The sequence below is a fragment of the Impatiens glandulifera genome, chromosome 3 (genome assembly GCF_907164915.1).
Source record: "Impatiens glandulifera chromosome 3, dImpGla2.1, whole genome shotgun sequence".
Taxonomy (NCBI): domain Eukaryota; kingdom Viridiplantae; phylum Streptophyta; class Magnoliopsida; order Ericales; family Balsaminaceae; genus Impatiens; species Impatiens glandulifera.
This window is the reverse complement of record NC_061864.1, coordinates 1808724-1831087: the sequence shown is the minus strand read 5'-3', so window position 1 is coordinate 1831087 and position 22364 is coordinate 1808724. Positions and strand designations below refer to the sequence as shown.

At 30.6% G+C, this 22364-nt stretch overlaps 4 protein-coding genes across 4 annotated transcripts; all 4 read left to right on the top strand.

Moving 5' to 3' along the window:
* Positions 1–757: 757 nt before the first annotated feature.
* On the top strand, positions 758–2609 carry LOC124932694. The gene is made up of 3 exons (XM_047473362.1): positions 758–1664; positions 1834–2385; positions 2485–2609. The coding sequence occupies exons 1-3, from the start codon at positions 804–806 to the stop codon at positions 2581–2583; spliced, it is 1512 nt and encodes a 503-aa protein (XP_047329318.1). The 5' UTR covers positions 758–803; the 3' UTR covers positions 2584–2609.
* Positions 2610–5717: 3108 nt separating this feature from the next.
* LOC124928828 (two-component response regulator-like APRR1) lies at positions 5718–6842 on the top strand. Its single transcript, XM_047469077.1, has 4 exons — positions 5718–6062; positions 6157–6318; positions 6556–6666; positions 6761–6842. Exons 1-4 carry the CDS (start codon positions 5718–5720, stop codon positions 6833–6835), a joined length of 693 nt encoding a protein of 230 aa, XP_047325033.1. The 3' UTR covers positions 6836–6842.
* A 2527-nt stretch (positions 6843–9369) lies between these two features.
* LOC124931153 (BTB/POZ domain-containing protein At5g41330) lies at positions 9370–11136 on the top strand. The gene has a single exon (XM_047471549.1). The coding sequence runs from the start codon at positions 9605–9607 to the stop codon at positions 10985–10987; it is 1383 nt and encodes a 460-aa protein (XP_047327505.1). The 5' UTR covers positions 9370–9604; the 3' UTR covers positions 10988–11136.
* An 8011-nt stretch (positions 11137–19147) lies between these two features.
* On the top strand, positions 19148–21109 carry LOC124929402 (cytochrome P450 86A22-like). The gene has a single exon (XM_047469753.1). It carries the CDS (start codon positions 19297–19299, stop codon positions 20926–20928), a length of 1632 nt encoding a protein of 543 aa, XP_047325709.1. The 5' UTR covers positions 19148–19296; the 3' UTR covers positions 20929–21109.
* The last annotated feature ends 1255 nt before the right edge of the window (positions 21110–22364 follow it).

Genomic DNA, 22364 nt, shown 5'->3' with positions numbered 1-22364 from the left:
CAAGCCTTCGAACAATCACCAATAACTTTTAACATAACTCAATTAATCCACCACAATAATCGGGCATAAATCAAGAGATAGGAAGGACTCCCCACCTTGAAGAACAAGCGATGAATATTGTTACATTTTTTGCAATTTTTGTAATGACTTTTACACACAATCTCTTTTTGGTAGATTATACTGCTTTAAAACATAGTCAAATTTTAAACAACTCTATAGTTTACTTTTTAAACTAAGTGTGAACACTAAAAATAATTTTCTTTATTTTGAAGTTTGGTAATTTTATTTACTTTTTAGTCAATTAACTTGTAGTATTTATTTTTGTTTTGATTTTAGACTTTGCATTTTTATGTAATGCTTAAACCAATTTAATTTAATTATAATAGTTTAATCATAGTGGTTAATGAATGTCCATAACTAGCTAGTTAAATAAAGTTAAAAAGGAAGCTTGACCATCACTACTTAAAAGAAGCTTGCGTTGAAATTATGTAATCTTAATTTTAAAATTTTAAAGCATAACAATCTTTGTAATTCTCCATTTCTCTTACTTTGATTGTGTTTATATTTATAATATCTAATTCAATATATTAAAATTAACAAATCTACATACATTTTTTAAGATATGATAATTAAATTAACAATGGGCTGCTGGTTTATCTTTCTTCTTGTCTGTCTTCTGGTTTCTGACACTTGATATTTAGTACGTTAGCTCTGCATTCTTCTTCTTCTTCTTCTTCAAATCAACTTGAACCAGTTTTAGCCACATGCAATTTCAATCCCCCATCTAATTAGAAATTAGAATCATGAAATTTTCCCACAAATTCACCGACAAGTCTGATTTGGACTCTGTTAAGTTCCACGGCGGCCGTCCGGTCCTCAGATTCGCTCTCTTTCTTACCATCTTCTTCTCTGCTTCTTACGTCTTCTACACTCTAAAAATAATCTCCTCTTCTCATTCCTGCCACGGCGACGATCTCCACCCGTCGTTATCATCATCCTCCTCCACCGCCAACCGCCGTCACCTCGGCCACCGGATCGCGGCTCAGAGTCAGAACACTCAAGAAAAGACCGAAATGAAACATGTAGTGTTTGGCATTGCGGCGTCGGCGTCTCTCTGGGATAGCAGGAAGGAATTTATAAAGCTATGGTGGCGACCGGAGAACGGAATGCGGGGATTCGTTTGGATTGACAGACCCGTCAAGACTAATCCAATAGATAAACTACCCCCAGTTCTTATCTCCGGCAACACGTCGGAATTTCCTTATACAAACAATCAAGGTGACAGATCGGCTATTCGGATATCGAGGATCGTGTCGGAAACGGTGAAACGGGGGTTGAAGAATGTGCGATGGCTCGTGATGGGGGATGATGACACGGTGTTTATCACTGAGAACCTAGTTAGGGTTCTTTCGAAATACGATCATAGAGGGTATTATTACATCGGAAGCTCGTCGGAGAGTCATCTGCAAAACATATACTTTTCATATGGGATGGCGTACGGAGGTGGGGGGTTTGCGATTAGCTACCCGTTGGCGGTGGCGATTGAGAAAATGCAGGGCAGATGTTTACATAGGTATCCGGATCTTTACGGGTCGGATGATCGGATTCATGCCTGTATGTCTGAACTCGGTGTTCCACTCACCAAAGAACCCGGTTTTCACCAGGTACACGTTCTTCGAGATACCATTAACTTATTTTACCAATATTAAAGAGTCAAATAGGGGCGGAGAAATTCAGGAGACCAACGGTCATTGTCGGTCTTAATGTTGTTGTATGATTCTTGTCTTTTGCGTGGGATTATTTCATTTAGGTTCTAACCTTATTGTAATGCAGTTCGATATATACGGAAACTTGTTTGGTCTTCTAGCTGCGCACCCTGTGGCGCCATTAGTGTCCTTACACCACCTAGACATATTGGAGCCAATTTTTCCAAATATGACCCGTCTTCAATCGCTAAAGCATCTTCTAACGGCTCCGAATCAGCTGGATTCAGCGGCACTGATTCAACATTCCATTTGTTACGAAACCAAAAAGAAGTGGACAATCTCGATATCGTGGGGATTTGCTGTTCAAGTAATTCGCGGGATTGTTCCAGCAAAGGATATGGAAAGGCCTTCTAGGACTTTCTTGAATTGGTATAAGAAGGCTGATTACAAAGCATATGCTTTCAATACTCGGCCAGTGAATAGGAACATGTGTCAAAAGGCATTCATTTTCTTCTTGTCAAATGCTAAACTACTAGAATCTACATCCAATTTAACGGTCAGCAAATATGAACAGCATCATCAGATTCTTCATCAAGAATGTAGGTGGAAGATGCCTGATCCTGCTAAACTCAAGGAAGTGTTGGTTTACAAGCAATCTGATCCACATTTGTGGGAAAGAGTAAGTAGCTAAGGAAGTATATATATTCTCGAGTTTAAGGAAGATTGATTGATCTTGTTGTTGTTGTTGTTAATGGTGTTTAATTTTGTATTTTTGCAGTCTCCTAGGAGAAATTGCTGTAGAGTCGCGGAATCTAGGACAAAAGACCTGGTTTTGGAAGTTGGTGTGTGTAAAGAAGGGGAGGTTGCCGAAGCATAATCGTTTAAATTAGTTTTGATTATTCACACCTTGTTGTTTTAGCATTCTGAGTTGTGGGATGTAAAAAATAATAGAAAATTGTTGTTTTGGGTTGAATACATGATTGATTGGATAAGATTCATATAAAAAACTATAATTAATTATGTTGGTTTAATTAATGACAAAGCCTGCCTGCTGCCAAATTCTTATGGTTGTTGTCACTCAATGCGACACCATGATGATGATGAGAAAATCAAATTTATGAGCAAAATTAATACCAATTATCTCAATAAATCTTCCATTTTAAACCAAGCCTTGTACTGTTATCAAATTGTTCAAATTGTAGTGGGATTTTGTTTTAGTTATGAAATCAAATAGTTTTCTTTAAAACATTATCACACTAATTTAATTCAATTCAAAATCTAGTCCCATAATACAACAAGGGAAGACTCCATTACCTGCCAAATATTTAAAAGAAAATAATTAAAAATTTGAGGCATATTCTTCTCAGTTTTAATAAAACTATACCACATGAGACCTTATATACAGAGCGGCCCAATGATAAGTCTATCAAGAAAATGGGCCAGGCCTAACCCAACTTCTAACAGTCCAATAACCTAGATATAAAAATAAATATATAAATAAATAAATAAAAGAATCTTATTTTCTCATTTTTCTTTCATTTTCTTTTTCATGTATTTTTTTTTTGGTTTAGGACATCTTGCCCTGCCTATATATAAGTAGAGCTACCGAAACATTAGGTTAAGGCAAATAAGCCTACTTCAATTTTACACCATCTGAAATTTATAAATAAATAAATAAATAAAGTCCTTGTGCACCCAAAACGAAAGTGTTAAGAAATATCACATTTTTGGATTTTAGTATATATACAATGGCAGTAATGACTATTAGGCTTAGTGAGTATATATATTTTTAGATAAGTTATTTTTACTTAATAGATATACATTATTTTTTTATTTATAAATGAGTGAACTCTTATAAATAAGAAAATCAGAAAAAATAAATAAATTTTAACGAATTAGGATGTTTTTTTCCTATGATATATTGATGAACTTTAGTAATTATTTTTGGATGGTAGTTCCTAGTTTATTTTGTCCTAGCCTATGGAGTTGTTCGGCTTATCCATGGCCTTTTATATATATATTCAAATTGGTATTTCAACTCTCATTTATTTCAAAATAAGGTTATCAACTTAAGGTTGATATTTCATAGTCATGGTTCAACTTTGAAAAACTTGTCAATTTTATTTGTTAGTCTAAGTTACATTCGTCATTTTGGTCGTGCCTAATGCACTAACACATTTAGGTTACGAGACAATGTGTTATGTCATTTCTTGATACTCAGTCACGATTATTAAGAGACCAAACTAATCTCAAAAATGATATGCCTCATTCAATAATTTTTTTTTGTAAGATTATACTAATTAAAAACTTTAACAAAATTAAAATATATACATACATAAAATATATAATTATAATATTTATTATATATATAAAAACTTTCATAATGTACATTAAAAATATTAATATGATTTTTTAATTGATTCACAATATATATTAATTAATTAATTAAATAATAATATAATTTGGATCGGACAAATTTTAGTTTTAATATATATATAAATCATTAAAATATTTAAAATAACATAATTTAATTTGAGATTTATTTAAAAAATGAGGTGACATGGTATAATTTAAAATGTATTATACACAAATTAATAAAATAAAAAATAAAATAAAAAACATATTTAAAAAAAATATATATATATTTTTTCATGGGATTGTAACAATCGAATGAGGCGACACGAAGGTCAATCCGCTACAAGATATGGTATACATGAATAGTAAGCACCTCGCAAATAACTTAAACCATAAAGAGATCCATATGCTTGCTTTATTGAATTATTGGTAATTCATAATTCTTCAAAAGTTCAAGATAGCCTTAACAAAGAACAATAGTAAGAGAGAATTAAAAAAAAAAAAAAAAAAAACTAACTACAAAATAATTCATAGACAATCAGATCCTAAATGACTATAAAAATTTCCTAATAGGATGTTTCTAGATGCAATGATATATAATTACATTGGGGATATTGCATACCGAACTACTATTATTGTATAACACTTCTATTATTGATGTTATAAACCCAATAAATCTCAAGTAGAACCAAAGAAAATTTAATTTAAAATTAATACACTAGTTACTGCACATTAAAAATAGAAAATATGGAGATTGAGCGAAATCGAACCTGGCTAAACATAATGACATTATTTGCATGTATATATTAATTAGTTAGAATTCCGCTATATATATATATTATAACAAATTAAACGAGATCTTAATCTGGCCTTACATAGAACCCCATAAACCCTCCCAACAAATTCAGATAGTAAATTTTTAAAAATATGTATAAAAATGTTTAACTTAAAAATGATTCAGACGCATGTCTCGATTTATCAATAAAATCTGCCCACAAGCTCTAACATTAAAGATAGATACAAACTAAGAAAAATAATAGTAAAAAATTCATATCACCTCATAAGAGGTAGCTTAAAAAAAACATTAGTCAAACTCCTGTAATTGCAATTTTTAAAAATTAAGATAGTTTAAAAAAAACATAGAATGTTCCCAATTCCCAATACTCATTCCCCATCAGGGAAATGTTGCTTCAAATGCTATAATCAATTGTTTTTTTTTTAATTATTATAAAAAAACAAATATTTCATACTCATTTTTTTTTTTCAAAATAATTAAATCTCAAATTGACATTTTCTCCAATGTTGAATTGTGAATGTAATTATATATTGCAAGAGTTAGAGGTTTATTAATGAAAGAAGATGAATTGAAGTGGAGATAGTGAGAGTGAATTGTTTTATATATAGAATAAATAAAATTCCAAAAAGAAACAAACCCTTTGTAAGTTAGTACATTTATTGCATTCCAAAAATGGAATGAACTTTATGCCTGCCTAGTGGCAGTTGTCTATGTCCTTGTCCTGTTTCTTTCTTCTTCTTCTCAAATGGACAGAGAGAGAGAGAAAGCTTATACTTTCATTTCTCTCTCTCTCTCCTTGTATAAGTAAGCTAATATAATATACAGAAATTGAAGAACCCTCCAATTCTATCATCAGAAAAATGTATTCTTCTTTTTCTTCTCATCATCTCTCTGCTCTCGATTGCTCCTTCTTCCCCGATCCCTTCTTACCATTCAACAACGATCTAATTCTCTCTCTCCAAGAAACTCCTGAAATCAACTACCATCATCAATACGATCTCTTTAACCCGGTCGACAAAATTCACTTGGAAGACTACTCCACCACCTTCTTTAATTCATCTCCTCCAACTCATCTCATGGAAAACCTCTCTCTATCTGCATTTGAAACCATTAATGGTGGAACTGAGAATGGCTGGATGGTTCCGACGAGCTTGCTTGAATATGGCCGGAAAATCAGAAGAACCTGCAGCACCGGAGATTTGCAAGTTTGTTTTCAATTAATTAACCACTCAATTTTAAACTATACAGAAAATAAATTACTAGTTAAATTTGAAATTGGGTTTTTTTTCTTCTTGGAAGATGAAAGGAAACGATGATGCCGAGAAGAGGCATTCATGGAGTCCAGTGACGATGGAAGAAGGAAGCTTTAAAATGGGGAGATGCGGCGCAGAGGAGAGGAAAAAAAAGATTCAGAAATACAGAGCAAAGAGAATGCATAGAAATTTCAATAAAACTATCAAGGTATTTCATTTCATTTTATTTATTCTATTCTATTATTAATGAAAATCATAGTTATGGTATATTTTTAATCCAACATTTAATTCCATTATAATTAAAATCTGGATTCATATTTTAAATAGCGGTTCTAAACTTGACCAATGTAAGATTTAAACTATATTATGAATGAATATGTATTTATTTTGTGTAGTCAAATAATGAAATGTTGATTTTGGTGTTTCTTTGTAAATAAAAAAAAAGTATGTGTGTCGAATGACATTAGCAAATAAAAGGCCAAGAATACGCGGAAGATTTGCTCGCCATAACGAGGCCACCAACGTTCCCAGCTCTATTCAATTTAACAATAACGAGGTAATTACTATCGGATCTTCGTCAATGTCTAATGAAGTAATAAGAATAAATAAATTATAATATTTTTGATTGGATTATCGGATAAGTTATGCAGATAGATGAGTTCGATGAAGAGACACTTGAAAGGGGAATTGTAGGTGTGGAGGAGCTTGGAGTCCAACGCATTTGAGTTCTACTAGGCAACGCGGATAGTTTTTTTTTTTTTTTTTTTTGACAAATGATATTATTTTAGTTTGAAATAATGTATAATGAATGGTGTAAAGGTATAAAATGGTGTCAAAACATATTATTATCCCTAATAAAATTGTAGGTAGAATTTAATATATTCTAACCAAAAGTGAGTCATAATAAAACAAAACTTCTTATTTTGGTTAATTGGGAGGGTTAAAAGTGACTAGTCTTCTTAATATTCAAAACTGGTCATTGATTTGTAAGAGGGATAATGTATTTTTACTTTTTTGCTATATTGAGAAATTAATGTTTTTGTCGGAACATTCTCATTTTAAAACAAATAAAAACCTCACAATAATCCAACATCAAACGAGTTCGTAGGCCTGGTTCGGATTGAAGGTAGAAAAAAATAATAATTATCGATGATTTTGAGAAAATGATTATTTTTTGTAAAAAAATTTAAAGGGGATTGATATATATAAATAAAATAAAAAATAATAATTTAAAATAAATTATATTTTAGTATTTTAGTTAAAAAATAAATAATGTAATTGTTAAAAAGTGATTGATTGAAAAATTAATTTTGTTAATACCTTAAATATAAGGTCAACAGATCACAATCCTAAAGTATTGTTACTAAAACTATTTAGCAAACATTTTATTTATATTTCGTCCTCATCTTGGGTATTTTAGAATATTTTTTAGTTTTTTTTAGAAAATTTTGTTTTTGATAAAAAAAAAGGGTTATTTGAGATAATTTTTAAAAATTTAATTACTAAAATATCTTAGTATATTTAAACTTTTATAAATTAACTTTATGTTTATGAATTAAAAAATTATTGCACCAAGAACCTCAATGTTTCTGTTTTCTTTATGTTACTCAATTATTATTATTATTTTCTGAATTCTATCAATATTTAAACTTATTACATAGATTATTATATATATATATATATAAATAAAAGGAATCAAGATATTAAAATAAAAAGTATATGGACTAAGTGGAAGTCATTAGATGGGTATCTTTTTGGAGGAGATTGATTGACAATAATAGAAGGAAAAGTTCAAATGGAAGTTAACATAGGAGAATAAAGCTTAACTTCCATTGATACCCCATACACACTTTTTGACTTATTTTCTTCAAATTAATATATATATATTATTAATGCAATATTAATGAATATAAGAAAATGAAATTGGAGTTAGTTTGATGAATATTTAAAGGAGGAGAGAGACATATAGATAGATAGATGATATATGCTTATGCATTTTGACCAGATTCTTTGTGAAAGTTGATGCCATAATTAAGATATATACTTGCTATATTTGGGAAAGAACCCTAAAAAGCCATACAAATACAAAATGATGGAGCATTTTCCATGTATATATAATTTGGAAAAGAACCCGGCCCCTGCATGCCCATAAACATGAAGAACTCTGAGAATCTTATTAAAAGATCGAGTATATATCCATCCACAAAAAGAAGATAAGAGTTTCAGCATATTGTTCCATTCTTCCTTTTAGCTAGTCTAAAGATAAGATTAATTTACAGTTCCATCAAAATTCAAAACCTGCTAAGTGCTAACTAGCTAGCTAGCTAATCGTTCTCTTAGATATTGGGTTGTTGTTATTATTAGACAGTAAGAATAAATTGAAGGAGAATTTCTAATTTTATGCAAAAACAAGTACTTGTAGTGGGTAGGTAACGTCAATAAATTGATGTACATGTAATAAGTCAAAATAATTTGACAATATGTTAAGATATTTTAGTACACGACAATCAAAATGTTCTTATTAACGCTAAGTTCCACAATTTGTTCTTATACAAAATCTTTTAGATTTGTTCGTGGGCAGGGGCGGAGCCAAGTACAAGCCGGCCCGGAGTAGCTTTAAGGAGCCTGTATGTATTTCATCAATAACGACGGTAAATTATTGTCGTTATTGATTATTTTTCGTCGCTAAAGATATTGATGACAGCAAACTATAAAACTAGCCCGAATAGATTTTTTTAATAAAAAATTAGTCCGGATAAATTTCAAATTCTGGCTCCGCCCCTGTTCGTGGGCACCAAATATTAGAGGTTTTCGATTTAGGTTCACAGTCTACAAATAATGTTTACCTTACAATTAAAATCTAACTCATTGTGATCCCAATTAATTAGAAAGTTTATTTGGTGTAACTCCGAATTTGTTAACAAATATTTATTTGGTTTAACTTTTATGGTTTAATTTATAAATCTAATAATGTTATTTTTTAAATTATAATATTTATTTAAAATTAAGAATTAAAATATTTTTTTTTGTATTTTTTTACGAAAATTATCTTATCCAATCTAAGGTGTAAAAAAATTATTAAGTTTTTAAGTTGGGCTAAACATTTTAATTTTTATTGTATACAACCAATTATTTCGTAGATTTTTGTCAAATGGGCTCAGTACCAAAAATACTCATATTTTATTTTTTTTAGAAAAGAAGCCCACTAGTTTATAGGTTCTTCTTTTAATTAATGTTTTTTTTTGTCAGTACAGTCCTAAAAACAATCATCTTCCCCAGCCATCTACTCCGACGACCTCTACAGAGTACCATCGTAGCAAGCGCCCAACGACCTTCTTCGTCGTCTCTTTAACGAATTCTTTCTCACCCTTTAATTCCCCAATTCCTTGATTCTCAATTTTTATTTAGAATTTTCTTGATTATTTTCTGTTATTCTGGTAAAAGATCTTTTCTTTCGGCAGGAAACAAAAATTGAGGCGTCTGGTTGTTCCGACATGCCTCATAGAGATGAGTATTCTAAGAAGAAGGAAAACCCAAGTTCAAATATTGTCACTGTGGATGTGGGTGGTCAGCTATTTCAAACGACCAAGCAAACCCTTGCCCTAGCTGGCTCCAAATCACTTCTTTACTCTATCAGCGATACCTTTAATCAATCTAGTATCCCCTTTATCGACAGGGATCCCGATTGGTTTTCTATTATTCTTTCTCTTCTCCGAACCGGCCGCCTCCCGTCTAAAGCTAAAGCTTTTGATTTGCAAGATCTAATTTTAGAAGGTGAGTTCTATGGAATTTCTCATCTTCTAATAAATTCTTACTCAAACCCATCTCAATTTGAGGCTTTCAATCTCGAAAAGTCGTTGCTTTTGCCTCTCAGTGGCAGGGATTCCCCTTCGGCTGTTGCTACGACGTCGTGCGGATCGGTCCACGTAGCCCATGGAAGCAAAATCACGTCGTTTGATTGGTCACTGCAGAAGAAGTCGACGATTTTGACCCAATTCGCAGCCATCGACTCGATGCTGGCTCTATCACCGACAATTGCTGCCGCCGGAGCAACTGATTTCTCCGGGCTACAGTTGATTGATCTTGAAAAGGGTTTCGTTAAGGAGACACTAACTTGGGAAAACGTCACGAAATCTAGTGCTACAGTTCAGGGAATCGGTTCATCCCCTGAATATCTCTTTACTAGCTTCGAATCAGGTCGCAGGAATTCGAATTCCATCATGGTATACGACCTTCATGATGGATTTCGTCCGGTTACAGAGATCGGCCGCCACGAAATCTTTGGAGCCAATCTTGATTCAGCAATCCCAGCTACAAAATTAAATTGGATTCCTAGTTTAAATCTGTTAATGGCATCTGGGTCTCATAGTGGACCTTCTGGGGTGAATGGAAACATCAATTTCTGGGACATAAGATCTGGAAGTATCGCATGGGAGATGAAGGAAAAAAGTGATTGCTATTCCGACGTCACGGTTTCTGATGATCTTTCTGGAATATTCAAGATTGGAGTGAATTCCGGCGAATTGTTCTTTGCTGATTTAAGGAATATCAGTGATGAGAAGTCATGGCGTTGCCTTGGAGATGATCGAAAGATGATGAATGGAAAGAAAGAAGGTTTTGGGTGTAAGATTGAATGCCATGGAAATCAGGTTTTCTGCAGTAAAGGTGGTGATATAGAACTCTGGTCAGAAGTTTTGATGGGTTCTTCTTCTACAGAGAGGGTCTTCAAGAAGAACGTTATGGGAAGACTGAAGAAGGAGGATATGGGAGCAGGAAACAGAGTCTCTCATTTAGGGTTTGGAGGGAACAAAATGTTTGTAGCAAGAAAAAATGAACAATTTGTTGAAGTTTGGCAAAGTTCAATAAGAGGATTATAATCAATAGTTTGTTTGTTTTTTCATTTCAAATCAAAGGTTTAAGTTTGTATTATTAAAGAAATATCAATATCTTGTTACATACTATAATGTAATGTAATCATATTCTTTTTTCATGGCTGAAACCTGAAAGATCAGTGAAATCTCTGTTTACAAATTGCTGCTTTGATAGAAGGATTTTGGCTAGGCCAGGACTAGGGTTTTTCATGTTTACATTTTTTTTTTAGCCAAGATCAATGGAACCAGTTTTTGGAATCTGTTTCAACTTTTGTTAACGGTTGCATCACAATTGAATTTAGTCCGACCATCAATTGGCCCACCTAAGTCTTTTGAGTTTACTCAACTCAAAGGTACCTTCATTCCTTATTTTCTATATTGCCCAAAACATGTGAACATGAAGAAAGTAGTCACGAACTGTTCTTCATCATGCTTGTCTTGTTTTAATGTCTCGAAATGGTGGTTGAACGAGCAATCAATTCCCGTACCCTATAAAGCATCGAAAGATCAGTTCCGGAAGAAAACATCCCTAGAATCCATAGCTTAAATCGTATGAATGATCAAGTTTTGGTGGTGAGAAATGAGTGTCAAAGTCAAGCTAGCTCATTGTTGGTTATGGATTTAATACATAATGGACTGAGACTATACTTGTGTGGTCCTTCCTAGTAAGTAGCCAAAGGACAGAGTTTGTGCTCCTAAAGGGATGCAGTTATATGTGGCTGCCATTTGTTTTTACCTTTAATTATTTTGAAAATACTTTTGTTACTAGATTTAGATTCATATTTAAATTTGAATCAAACTAATACATATCTGTTTTAGAAATTTGATTAAAACAAATTATATTTCAAATCTAGTCATTATTATTAGAATGTGATTGAACCCCAATTGATTGGGCTTTATACATATTACACAGTTTTAATAGTCCTTTTCAACATACCTATATATGTTATGTCATTTGCTTTTTTCTCTTTTTCATTTTAATTATATCATTAATGTTCACAAAAGTCTATTATTTCGTGTCATTTGAAAGGTATGTTCACAATTGTTTGGTGATTAATTAGCTATGTTGTCAATTTTTAATGAAATGTATGATCACATCCTTTGAAAGTTACACATTTATGTGATTAATAATGACATAAAAGTTATAAGAATGCGATTAATAATCATGATAATGTTATATTCAATCGGATATGACATATTATTAGTATTAGATAACAACAATCAATTTAATCGTCTTATCAATAGCTAGCCCAATATGACAAGATAAATAAAATGTCTTATTTTTTGACTTTTGAACCGAGAGTGACTATCTAGAAAAACATTATGTTATGGATCTAGACTAATGCATTCCAATTCATATTCATATAAGAATATTGATAGATAAAATACTTCTAAAGAAAGGCAATAGATTATAAAATGAAAATTAAATTTTATTTGAATGAGATGAGATATAGACATTTGGTATTTAAGTTGAAGATTGTATTCTTACAATAAAATGTAGATTTTAATGACATAAAAGAACCTTGTAAAATAAATTTTAGGGCACATGCTTGATCCTGATCAAAGAAATTAAGGTCTGGATTAGCAAGCCAATCCACAATAATACAAAAATAAGAAAAGAAACAAAATACTAATTAATATTATGTCAATTAAGAAGAGGAATTAGGTGGTATCCCACATGTAAATCGAAATGCCTATCTAATTCCAAGCCCTCATTTAATGTGTAACAAAATTGTCTACAATTTATTTATTAGCAACCAAATATGAGTTTCTTATTGGAGGTTGGTTGTTGAGTCTTTAATTTCCTTGAACTACCAATCACATTTAATTAATTAATACTCAATGAAAGAGTCTTCCAAAATTGTTTGATTTAAAAACAATTGAAGTTGGAGTGACAATATTCAAATGAAATAGTTGACAAAAATATATTTTCAAATAACTTTATAATTTTCTTTTGTATTCAAACTCATATCCATCTTTGACACTTATTCTTTTCCAAATAAAGTGTTTTCACACCAAATTAGGGGAAAATATATAATTTACTTTCTTCAAATATTTTCAATGATTATCTACTTTCATTTATATTATATAATGAATCTTTATATTTTTTAAAATTACTTCTGCATCAAACTTACAAATACAAATGCTACCAATTTTAGTATTTAGTGTGTTAGCTTATAGGATGTTTGTGGGATTATGGATAATTTTCTTTTTGTGACATTAATTTTATAAAGTTTCATAATTCTTTTCTTGATGTGATTCTTTACATGCAATGGTTTTGAAGAATTGTCATAGTTTTACTTATTCTTTTACTATAAACATTATAAATAATATTTTATCTATATTATTATTTATTTTCATCATTTTTTATAATATAAATAATTTAAAGAATTAAATATTCATATTACTGTAATAAATAAATAACTAAAATATTAACATTAAAGTATTTTTAACGTGTTTTGGTGGGGGCATGTAATTAATACAGATTACGGCTCATCTTCGATCAACCAATTAAGTCAATGAAAAATTCCTCAAAACAATTCTGATCGGTCCCATTGGAATTTATTGATATTGTGTAATTGTGATTTTGAGTATCACCCACTTTTTATTATTCATTTTTAAATAAAAACTCCAACATTATGAACTTGTCAATCACTTAATAAGAATAATTAATATCCCGACTTTTGATCATGACAAACAACTGTAAAAGTCCAAATCAACAAAAGAAAAAAAAAATAAGTTAATCAAACTTAATATTGAATCATTATCAAAATCGGCTACTCTAGATATTGTTAAATTATAATCCACTAAAATTTATCAATCAATAAACAAAGGATAAAAATGATAACTTGGATTGTTATTATATAATTTAAAGACCATAATGGACGGATAAAGGTTATTTCCTTTTAAGATTATAATATTTTTTTTAAGGAACCTATAATATATAAGTACAACTCTCCAATTTCTTCCCTTCACCTCAATTTAGGATATTAAACATATTGAGTGAGTATATATATCCTTAAATGTATCATAATTTTTTTACGACTCAAAGATAATAATTTGTTTCAGATATTAGTTTTTGATAGGCATTTCAAAGTAATTGGTTTGTTTTTGTTAAGGCTTCAATTAAGGTTTTGAGACAGTGGAAATTATGAAATTTATTTTCATTTTTCTTAAGATTGATAAAACGTAGATCTTGATAGAAGTAATATTCAAACTGGAACTCAAACCAAGAAAAAATATGGGTTTCCATTAAAATAATTACATAAATCAGACTAACCATACAACAGAAAAAAAGATGCATTTTTTACTGTAATATTATTTAACACTCAACTCATTAATTTGCCTCATTTTGTGACTATATATATATATATATATATGCTTGGGAGAAAGAAAACCTAAAGAACATGAGTGTTTGATCAATAAATCAACCTCATTCCTTAATATTATTTAACACTCAACTTATCATTTAATTTCTTCCAACGTTCTATTGTCAATTTATCTTCCTCGATTAGTTTATCTTGAGTCACGATGTAAGAATTTTTTGAAAAGTGAGAAATTTATGGTTCAAAACTAAAAATCTTGTTATAGATTTGAGACTAGGAGACATGCATGTCCCTTTAATTAAGTTGCCTACTAAAACTTGGGATCCATGCACGATCACAACTCTTTCTGCCTATTATCTCGATATATGATAGAATCTCTTTCTGCCTATTATCTCGATATATGATAGAATAAATGGAAATGTAGTGAGCTATTTAACGATTATTGAATTAACCCAATCCTAAATAATTTTGTATTTTTTATGCTAATTTTGATGGGAATTTATATTTTTTCTTTTTTTGACCAGGAATAAAATTAGAAGACAATTAAAAAATAGTTCAGTTGAAATTATGACATGATTTATCTTAAATTATATGGAATCTATTTAAACAACTTAAATGTGTATAAAAAAACAGATCAACTATATGATATGCTTGATGAATTAATTGTTATGTGATTCCATGCACTTCAAAATTGATATTTTAGTAAATTTCTGGTGGTGTCTCAAATGCTAATTAAGGCCTCTTGAATTAACAAATGGAGTTTATTAATTAATTCTCATATCCTCTAATATTATTGATGCGTTTGCTTACAATTGTGACTTCATTTTACCAACATCATTAATTAATTATGTGTAGGAATGCACATTGATCATATTATATTTGAACGGATTAATTGTATTTGATTTTGGTCAAAACTTAAATTTATAAGTGTTACCAAATAAGGTAATATTGCAAAGAACAACTTAAATTGTGTGTTTTTGTTGACTGAAATAGGATTATATATATATGAATCATTTCTTCAAATCAATTAATTTTTTAAATATTTTTTTTTGTGTACATACATATGACTTGTTAATTAAAGGTTTGTATTAATTAACAAAGTAAAACAAAACATTTTGATTCTCCATTTGGATTAGAGTTAATTAAACAAATTATTTTGTTAGTATCTAAAAAAAACAAATATATATTTAATAATTTATAAATTTATTTATAATTTTCATTCAAATTCCACGTTAAAATCCTTTAATTGAATATTGAAGTTTATATAAATAAACTTATCAAAAATGAGAAATATTAATTGTAGGGAGTGATTAATGAATTGTCTTACCCTTCTAAAAAATAGATATTTGCTAAATGTTATTTATTTTATAATTGAATTGATTTATGTTAAATAGATTGTAGAATGGTTTAAAAAAATCCAAACAAAATAGTAAGTTGAGATGTTTTTCTATGTTTATTTTAGATGGAAATTTGATTAATGAAATATGAACAAATTAATGATCTATTTCAAATATAACTAACTAGTACTTACAAGGTCTAAATCTGATGTGTGCAATTTTCTAACAAGTCACTTAATTAATTATGCGAACTATTTTGTAACCTTTTTTTCAAAAGCACAAAAAAAAATATATAAATATTTTTTTCAATTTATTTTTTACAAGTCCATGAAATATTAAATACATGACATCAATAAAAATAATGAAAATAAATTAATAGAGAAAAATAAAGACTGTTGATCAGGGAAGTATTTATTTTATAAATAAATTCAAGTATCTAGTCTAAATTATATATATATATATATATATATATATATATAAGTTAATTTTTTTTTTGTATGAGACAATTAATTAAGTAATTAACCTACAAAAGAAAAAGAGAGTTTTTGGGGGTGGGAAGGGAGAGGGCGGTTGGAAAAAATATTAAAAGATGCATGGAAAGTCGAACACAAACTTAATAACACAAATAAAAAAACACGGTTCACAACTAAGTAAATGTCAACTCCATCTAATTTCTAATTGATTGAATATATATACGCGTTGACTTACAATTAATACCATGTCAAATAAAATACAAAAAAAAAAAAAAAATTACAAACATTAGACAATCTCAAGCAGGGAGGAGGAAGAAGACTAGATTTACATAATTTATTTTAATATAGTATATATATTTAACATGATAATAATTTACGAGGAACAAAATATTACCGAATTTACGTATTTCTTAATTATTATTTTATATATATATATATATTTTGTATCTTAGATTTAACATGTATTTTTAACCATTTGTTTATCTCGATCAAATTTATGTAATCATATATTTCCCATAAACTCTAAAATGGTGGTAGTTCTTAATAAAGACAGTGTGTTTAATTAAAAAATAATAAGATAAAAGACATTTTTAATATTAAATTATTGTCCCTAAATATTATTAAAAAATTTATACCTATATCATTGATGTTCTAATGTGAATTACGAATTTTAAACCTATAATTTAATTTTAATAAATTAATTTTACATATTATCAATAAAATAATTTTACACTTTAATTTATATTTATATATATATATATATATATATATATATATATATATATATATATATATATATATATATATATATATATATATATATATATATATATATATATATATATATATATATATATATATATATACTTGATTTAATTATCGTGTTTTATCTAAAAATACTGATTATCACGACTAAGGATGTTTCGTTCCAATAGAAATATAAATAATATCTTTGAATTAAATTGTCTGATTTTTTTTATATCATTTCTCTTTTTGGTTACTATTGCACTGAAGGTGTTAGAGCAAGATAATTCATGCATTATAGGAAAGTGACAATGATCCATTTGAAATTAGATCCTATGTAATCAAAAGGTTTATGTGCCCCTTCACAAGGAACTTGATGCGATTGTTTTTTAGTTATATCGAGTTTTTCTGTAAGAGGACACATAGCACAAAATATTTTTAAACACAGAAATCTACCTTATTATAATTTTTTTCTTAGAGCCTAGCTCTTAATTATTTCTTATTTTTCTCTATATATATCTTATTTTTGAATTTTCATTTGTAATTACTTTTTCATTTTACTTAATTTGTCAATTGTTTAAGGTATCAATAAAATTAAATTAAATTTAATTTGCTAAACAAAACTTACTCATACACTTAATTCTATCTAGCTGAATTTAATCGTTTATAAATTCATAAAATTGAGAATTTATTTTTAAATATTATTAAACTTTGTTATATTATATATAATTAAATATAAATAACTTTAAAAAAAAAGTCATAACTGTAAAATAAATTATATGAATTTATTTATTTGAATAAATAATTTATTTATTTTTTTAATATAAATTCATTTTATTTCAATAAAATAGTAAAATTCAAATAGTTTATGAACTCATAAAATAATAAATTTTAAAATAGTAAAAATTTAATTAGCTTAAAATTTTATCAAAAGTGTTAATTATTCTCCATAAAATTTGACTAATTTATTGTTAATTTTTTCTTTTTGATATCAAAGTTTTGGGCAGCTTGAAATTTGAATGCACTTTCACTGTTTTCTTTAACAGAAATGCTAAAAAAAACAACATAAATATTTCACATTAATCTAGGTGCTTTAAAGGAGAATTAAACTTAAGACTTGTGAATGAGAAATCCTAAATTATGTAACAACCCATTTTCAGATTGCCTAACCTGTACCCACATTCCCTTATATATAACAAAATTAATAAAATAAAACATCTTAGAAAATGGATTATAATGACATGTTGTCTGGATTACTGTGATCTAATTAAAAGAGAAAACATGCATTGTTTCCAAATATGTCATTGTCTTCAAGACTCTACTACTCTCTCTATCTTTCACACACATGGAGAAAGTGGTCTTGTTGGTTTGTCGAAAGGAGAGGAATTTCAGCGAGTGGGTGGCATAACCTAAATGAAGTGTGCGTGTGTGTGTGTGAGAGAGAAAGAGAGAGTAAACAAAAAAATAAAACTTGTTAGCGCGGGTTTTCAGTTGAATATGTTGTTGTTCTTTTTTCTTTCATTCATGCAATCTCTTCTCAACTAATCTCATTTACTGCATCCCTCTTCATTCAATGCCCCTCTTTATGGGAGGTTAACCCTTTCCTGCAAAATTAGGTGAGTATTTTCCTCATCACAGAGTTCAACCACGCATACGCCAGATAGAGAAAGAAAGAAAGAAATAGACTAAAGAGACGTCGTCCGCCTGGCCCTCTCCAAATTATAATAATTTAAAGAATGAGGCGGTGGTGGTGGTGGGTTGGAGATGGTTAATGTTTTAACTCTTAATGACACTTCTGAAATTACTAGGGTTCTATAATTCATAATTTTAGAAGCTTTTTTCTTCTGAATTATTCTCAAGATTTTGACATTTTTGACACCTTCCATGTGCCCTTCCTTCCCACCTTCCTTTTCCTCGCAACGCTCTCTCCTCTTATATGCCATTTAATGCAATTACTATTACTCGTTGCATTGCCAGAGAGAAAGAAAGGGTCACACCAAATAATTAAATCAAATGGGTCACAATAATTTTTAATCTTTCAAATGGGTTTTTGTTATAGTATAGTTTAGTCTATTAATGAAAACTTACTGAGTAACTACTTATTTTTATAGAATTAAAAAAAAGTAAATAGTTTTGACTTGAAAAAGATAAATAGGAAAGATGGCCCCTCATTCATTTATTATTACTAAGAAAGAAGCACTTATCTTCATAAATTGTTGTCTATAAATTAGATTCTCATTTTCCATCTGTTTCCACCACAATTGACTCCAACTCTCATCTTCTCCATCTATTTATAGCTCTCTGCAACAAGACTGCAACCGTATCTTCTCTTTTGTACGTCTCCGCCTTCTCTTTCTTTCTCCGACGTGGATCGATCTCCTCTCATTCCTCTGCCGCCGCCGGTGATTAGATTGTGGGTCCCCCAGCAGCAGAGGATGGACATATCAACGGCTCTCATGCTCTTATCAATAGCCGCGGCTTATTTCTTCTGGTTCAGATCAATCACGAAGCCGCTCAGCGGTCCACGTGTCTGGCCATTAGTAGGAAGCTTACCAGGTCTAATTCAAAACTCAAATCGCATGCATGAATGGATCGCCGAGAATTTAAGGAAGACCGGCGGTACGTATCAAACATGCATATGTGCAATTCCATTTTTAGCCCGAAAACAAGGACTCGTGACCGTCACTTGCGATCCCAAGAACCTCGAGCATGTACTTAAGCAGCGTTTCGAGAATTATCCCAAGGGTCCGACGTGGCAGGCGGTTTTTCATGATCTACTTGGAGAGGGTATCTTCAATTCAGATGGAGACACTTGGCTATTCCAACGTAAGACCGCCGCATTGGAATTCACCACTAGAACGTTAAGGCAAGCCATGGCTAGGTGGGTGAGCCGATCGATTAAGATGAGGTTTTGTCCCATACTCAAGACGGCTCAGCTTGAAGGTAAGCCGGTTGATCTTCAAGATCTTTTACTTCGGCTTACCTTTGATAATATATGCGGCTTGGCTCTCGGTAAAGATCCTCATACCCTGTCTCCCGGCTTGACGGATAACGAATTCTCGTCGGCTTTTGATAAAGCCACGGAAGCAACTTTACAGAGGTTTATTTTGCCTGAGGTGGTTTGGAAGCTGAGGAAATGGCTTGGGCTTGGGATGGAAGCTGAGATGAGCCGAAGCCTTAACCACGTCGACAAATACATGACTGACATCATCAATACACGTAAGATGGAACTGTCCAGTCATCAACTAAACGGAGGGGTCCCACATGATGATCTGTTATCTAGATTCATGAAGAAGAAAGATGGTTACTCCGATCAGTTTCTTCAATACGTTGTACTCAATTTCATGCTCGCCGGCCGGGATACTTCCTCCGTCGCACTCAGCTGGTTCTTTTGGCTGGTCATGCTTAACCCTAGGGTTGAGGATAAGATCATTCTCGAACTCTGTTCCACCCTCGAGGAAACCCGCGGCGGCGGCGCCGGCGGCGACATCTCAAAATGGTTTGAAGAGCCTCTTGTGTTTGAAGAAGTCGATAAATTAGTATATCTAAAGGCGGCGCTGACTGAAACCCTAAGGCTATACCCATCGGTGCCGGAGGATTCGAAGCACGTGATAGCCGACGATGTACTTCCAGACGGGACTCACGTGCCGGCAGGTTCGTCGATTACCTACTCTATATATTCGACCGGACGTATGAAATTCATATGGGGAGAAGATTGCTTGGAATTCAGACCGGAGAGGTGGCTTTCTTCTGATGGAACCAAATTCCTGACGAATATCGATTCCTTCAGATTTGTGGCGTTCAACGCCGGCCCGAGGATTTGTCTTGGGAAAGATCTAGCTTATCTGCAGATGAAATCTATCGCTGCCGCGGTTTTGTTACGTCACCGGCTCACGGCGGCGGCCGGACATAGGGTGGAGCAGAAGATGTCGCTGACTTTGTTTTTGAAGAATGGGCTTAAGGTGAATGTAAATCCGAGAGATCTGAATCCGATTATTGCTAATTTGCGAAAGGGACAGCCGGAGAGTCTCGCCGCCGCCGGCGGTAATAATGCGGTGGTGGTTTAGAAAGTTATAGCGGTGGCTGATGTGGATACGTACGCACGCACAGGATATAATAGTAATAATATACATATATATATATTATACTTGGGCGAGACAGAGGAAAACAATCTCATCCGTTGAACTTGCATTTTCTATATAAAATCAATGGCTGCAAAGGGAAGTAATTAAGTATTAATAAATATTATATATCTATGTATTTAAAATTTTAAAGATTTTCTGTTTGAGGTTTATTATTATATTATATATATATATATATATATATGTATGGTTGGTTGGGTAACTTTATATAAAATAAAACAATCTTTATAACATTTTACTTTTTTATTTATTTTAATTCAAAGTACCTCAAACAAAAATATATTAATAAAATAAAAAATGGACATTATTTAGGACAACAACAAAGTTTGAATTTTTTAGTTGTTTTTTTTTTATAGAATACAAATGAAAGCAGTATAATTATATATTAAACCAGATTAATTATTCTGTAATAAAATGACAAATGTTGATCAATTGAAAGTTAAGATTTATTGTACAAACTCCCTAACCACTTTTTCAAATTTACTTTTATTCTTTATTCTTTGACTAGAAGGGAGACTATTTTATTACTCTTAATTCACCTTTAAAGAAAATGTACAAAATAATTCTTTTTTATGCATGAATCTATTTGCTCTTGACTAACTTCTTCCCTTCACTTTTTATTATTATTTTTATTCTCGAAAAAATGTGTACTTTGTTTATCTGTTATTTTAAAAAATAATTAATAATTAAAATTTTAATATATGATTAATCATAAATTTCATAACAAATAAAAATTTATATTTCAATACGAATAAAAAAAAAGTTTTAAAATTAAATTCAAAAAGTTAATGAAACTATAATAGATTAAAATGAGATTGTCCCTTAACCAACATATCATCTACAATAAGGATATCCTCCTTCAATTTTAATGTTTTTGTTGATCATCAAATTGTCAAGATTCCTTTACTTTTGTTCATGATGTACCAATCTTTCACTATGAACCACAACCGGGATTTTCATTGAAAGACCATGAGGAGAATTGACTTGCGAAACTGGGCTTATGCTCGTCACCCGATTCTCCAACTTATTCCCCACTGTCTCCTCACAATCCTTGACCCATGTTCATTCTTTCTTAGACCAGTTGATCCCGAACCATTCCAATCTCCAACTCTCCAAATATGGTTAATCGCATCATTCAGCAAAACATTTTTACCAACATTACACCCAATAAGATGAGCATGAATAACATTATAATCCTCATTAACAACATTGTGACTAGCATCATTTTCAAACAGAATACCATTTCCTTTCCTTTGTTTAATTTAGAGGAATACTCCCGGTAGTTCTTCAATCCACTAATAGAAAAATGCATGATTACCGAGGACGGTCACCGAGAGCGATTGAATGTTCTCGGAAATATT

Excerpts from the sequence above, each read along its gene's own strand:
- LOC124932694 (XM_047473362.1), top strand. The coding sequence starts at position 804 with ATGAAATTTTCCCACAAATTCACCGACAAGTCTGATTTGGACTCTGTT. Across the intron at positions 1,665-1,833 it reads AAGAACCCGGTTTTCACCAG|TTCGATATATACGGAAACTT; the intron begins GTACACGTTCTT and ends ATTGTAATGCAG. Across the intron at positions 2,386-2,484 it reads ATCCACATTTGTGGGAAAGA|TCTCCTAGGAGAAATTGCTG; the intron begins GTAAGTAGCTAA and ends GTATTTTTGCAG.
- LOC124928828 (XM_047469077.1), top strand. The coding sequence starts at position 5,718 with ATGTATTCTTCTTTTTCTTCTCATCATCTCTCTGCTCTCGATTGCTCC. Across the intron at positions 6,319-6,555 it reads ATTTCAATAAAACTATCAAG|TATGTGTGTCGAATGACATT; the intron begins GTATTTCATTTC and ends ATAAAAAAAAAG. Across the intron at positions 6,667-6,760 it reads TTCAATTTAACAATAACGAG|ATAGATGAGTTCGATGAAGA; the intron begins GTAATTACTATC and ends TAAGTTATGCAG.
- LOC124931153 (XM_047471549.1), top strand. The coding sequence starts at position 9,605 with ATGCCTCATAGAGATGAGTATTCTAAGAAGAAGGAAAACCCAAGTTCA.
- LOC124929402 (XM_047469753.1), top strand. The coding sequence starts at position 19,297 with ATGGACATATCAACGGCTCTCATGCTCTTATCAATAGCCGCGGCTTAT.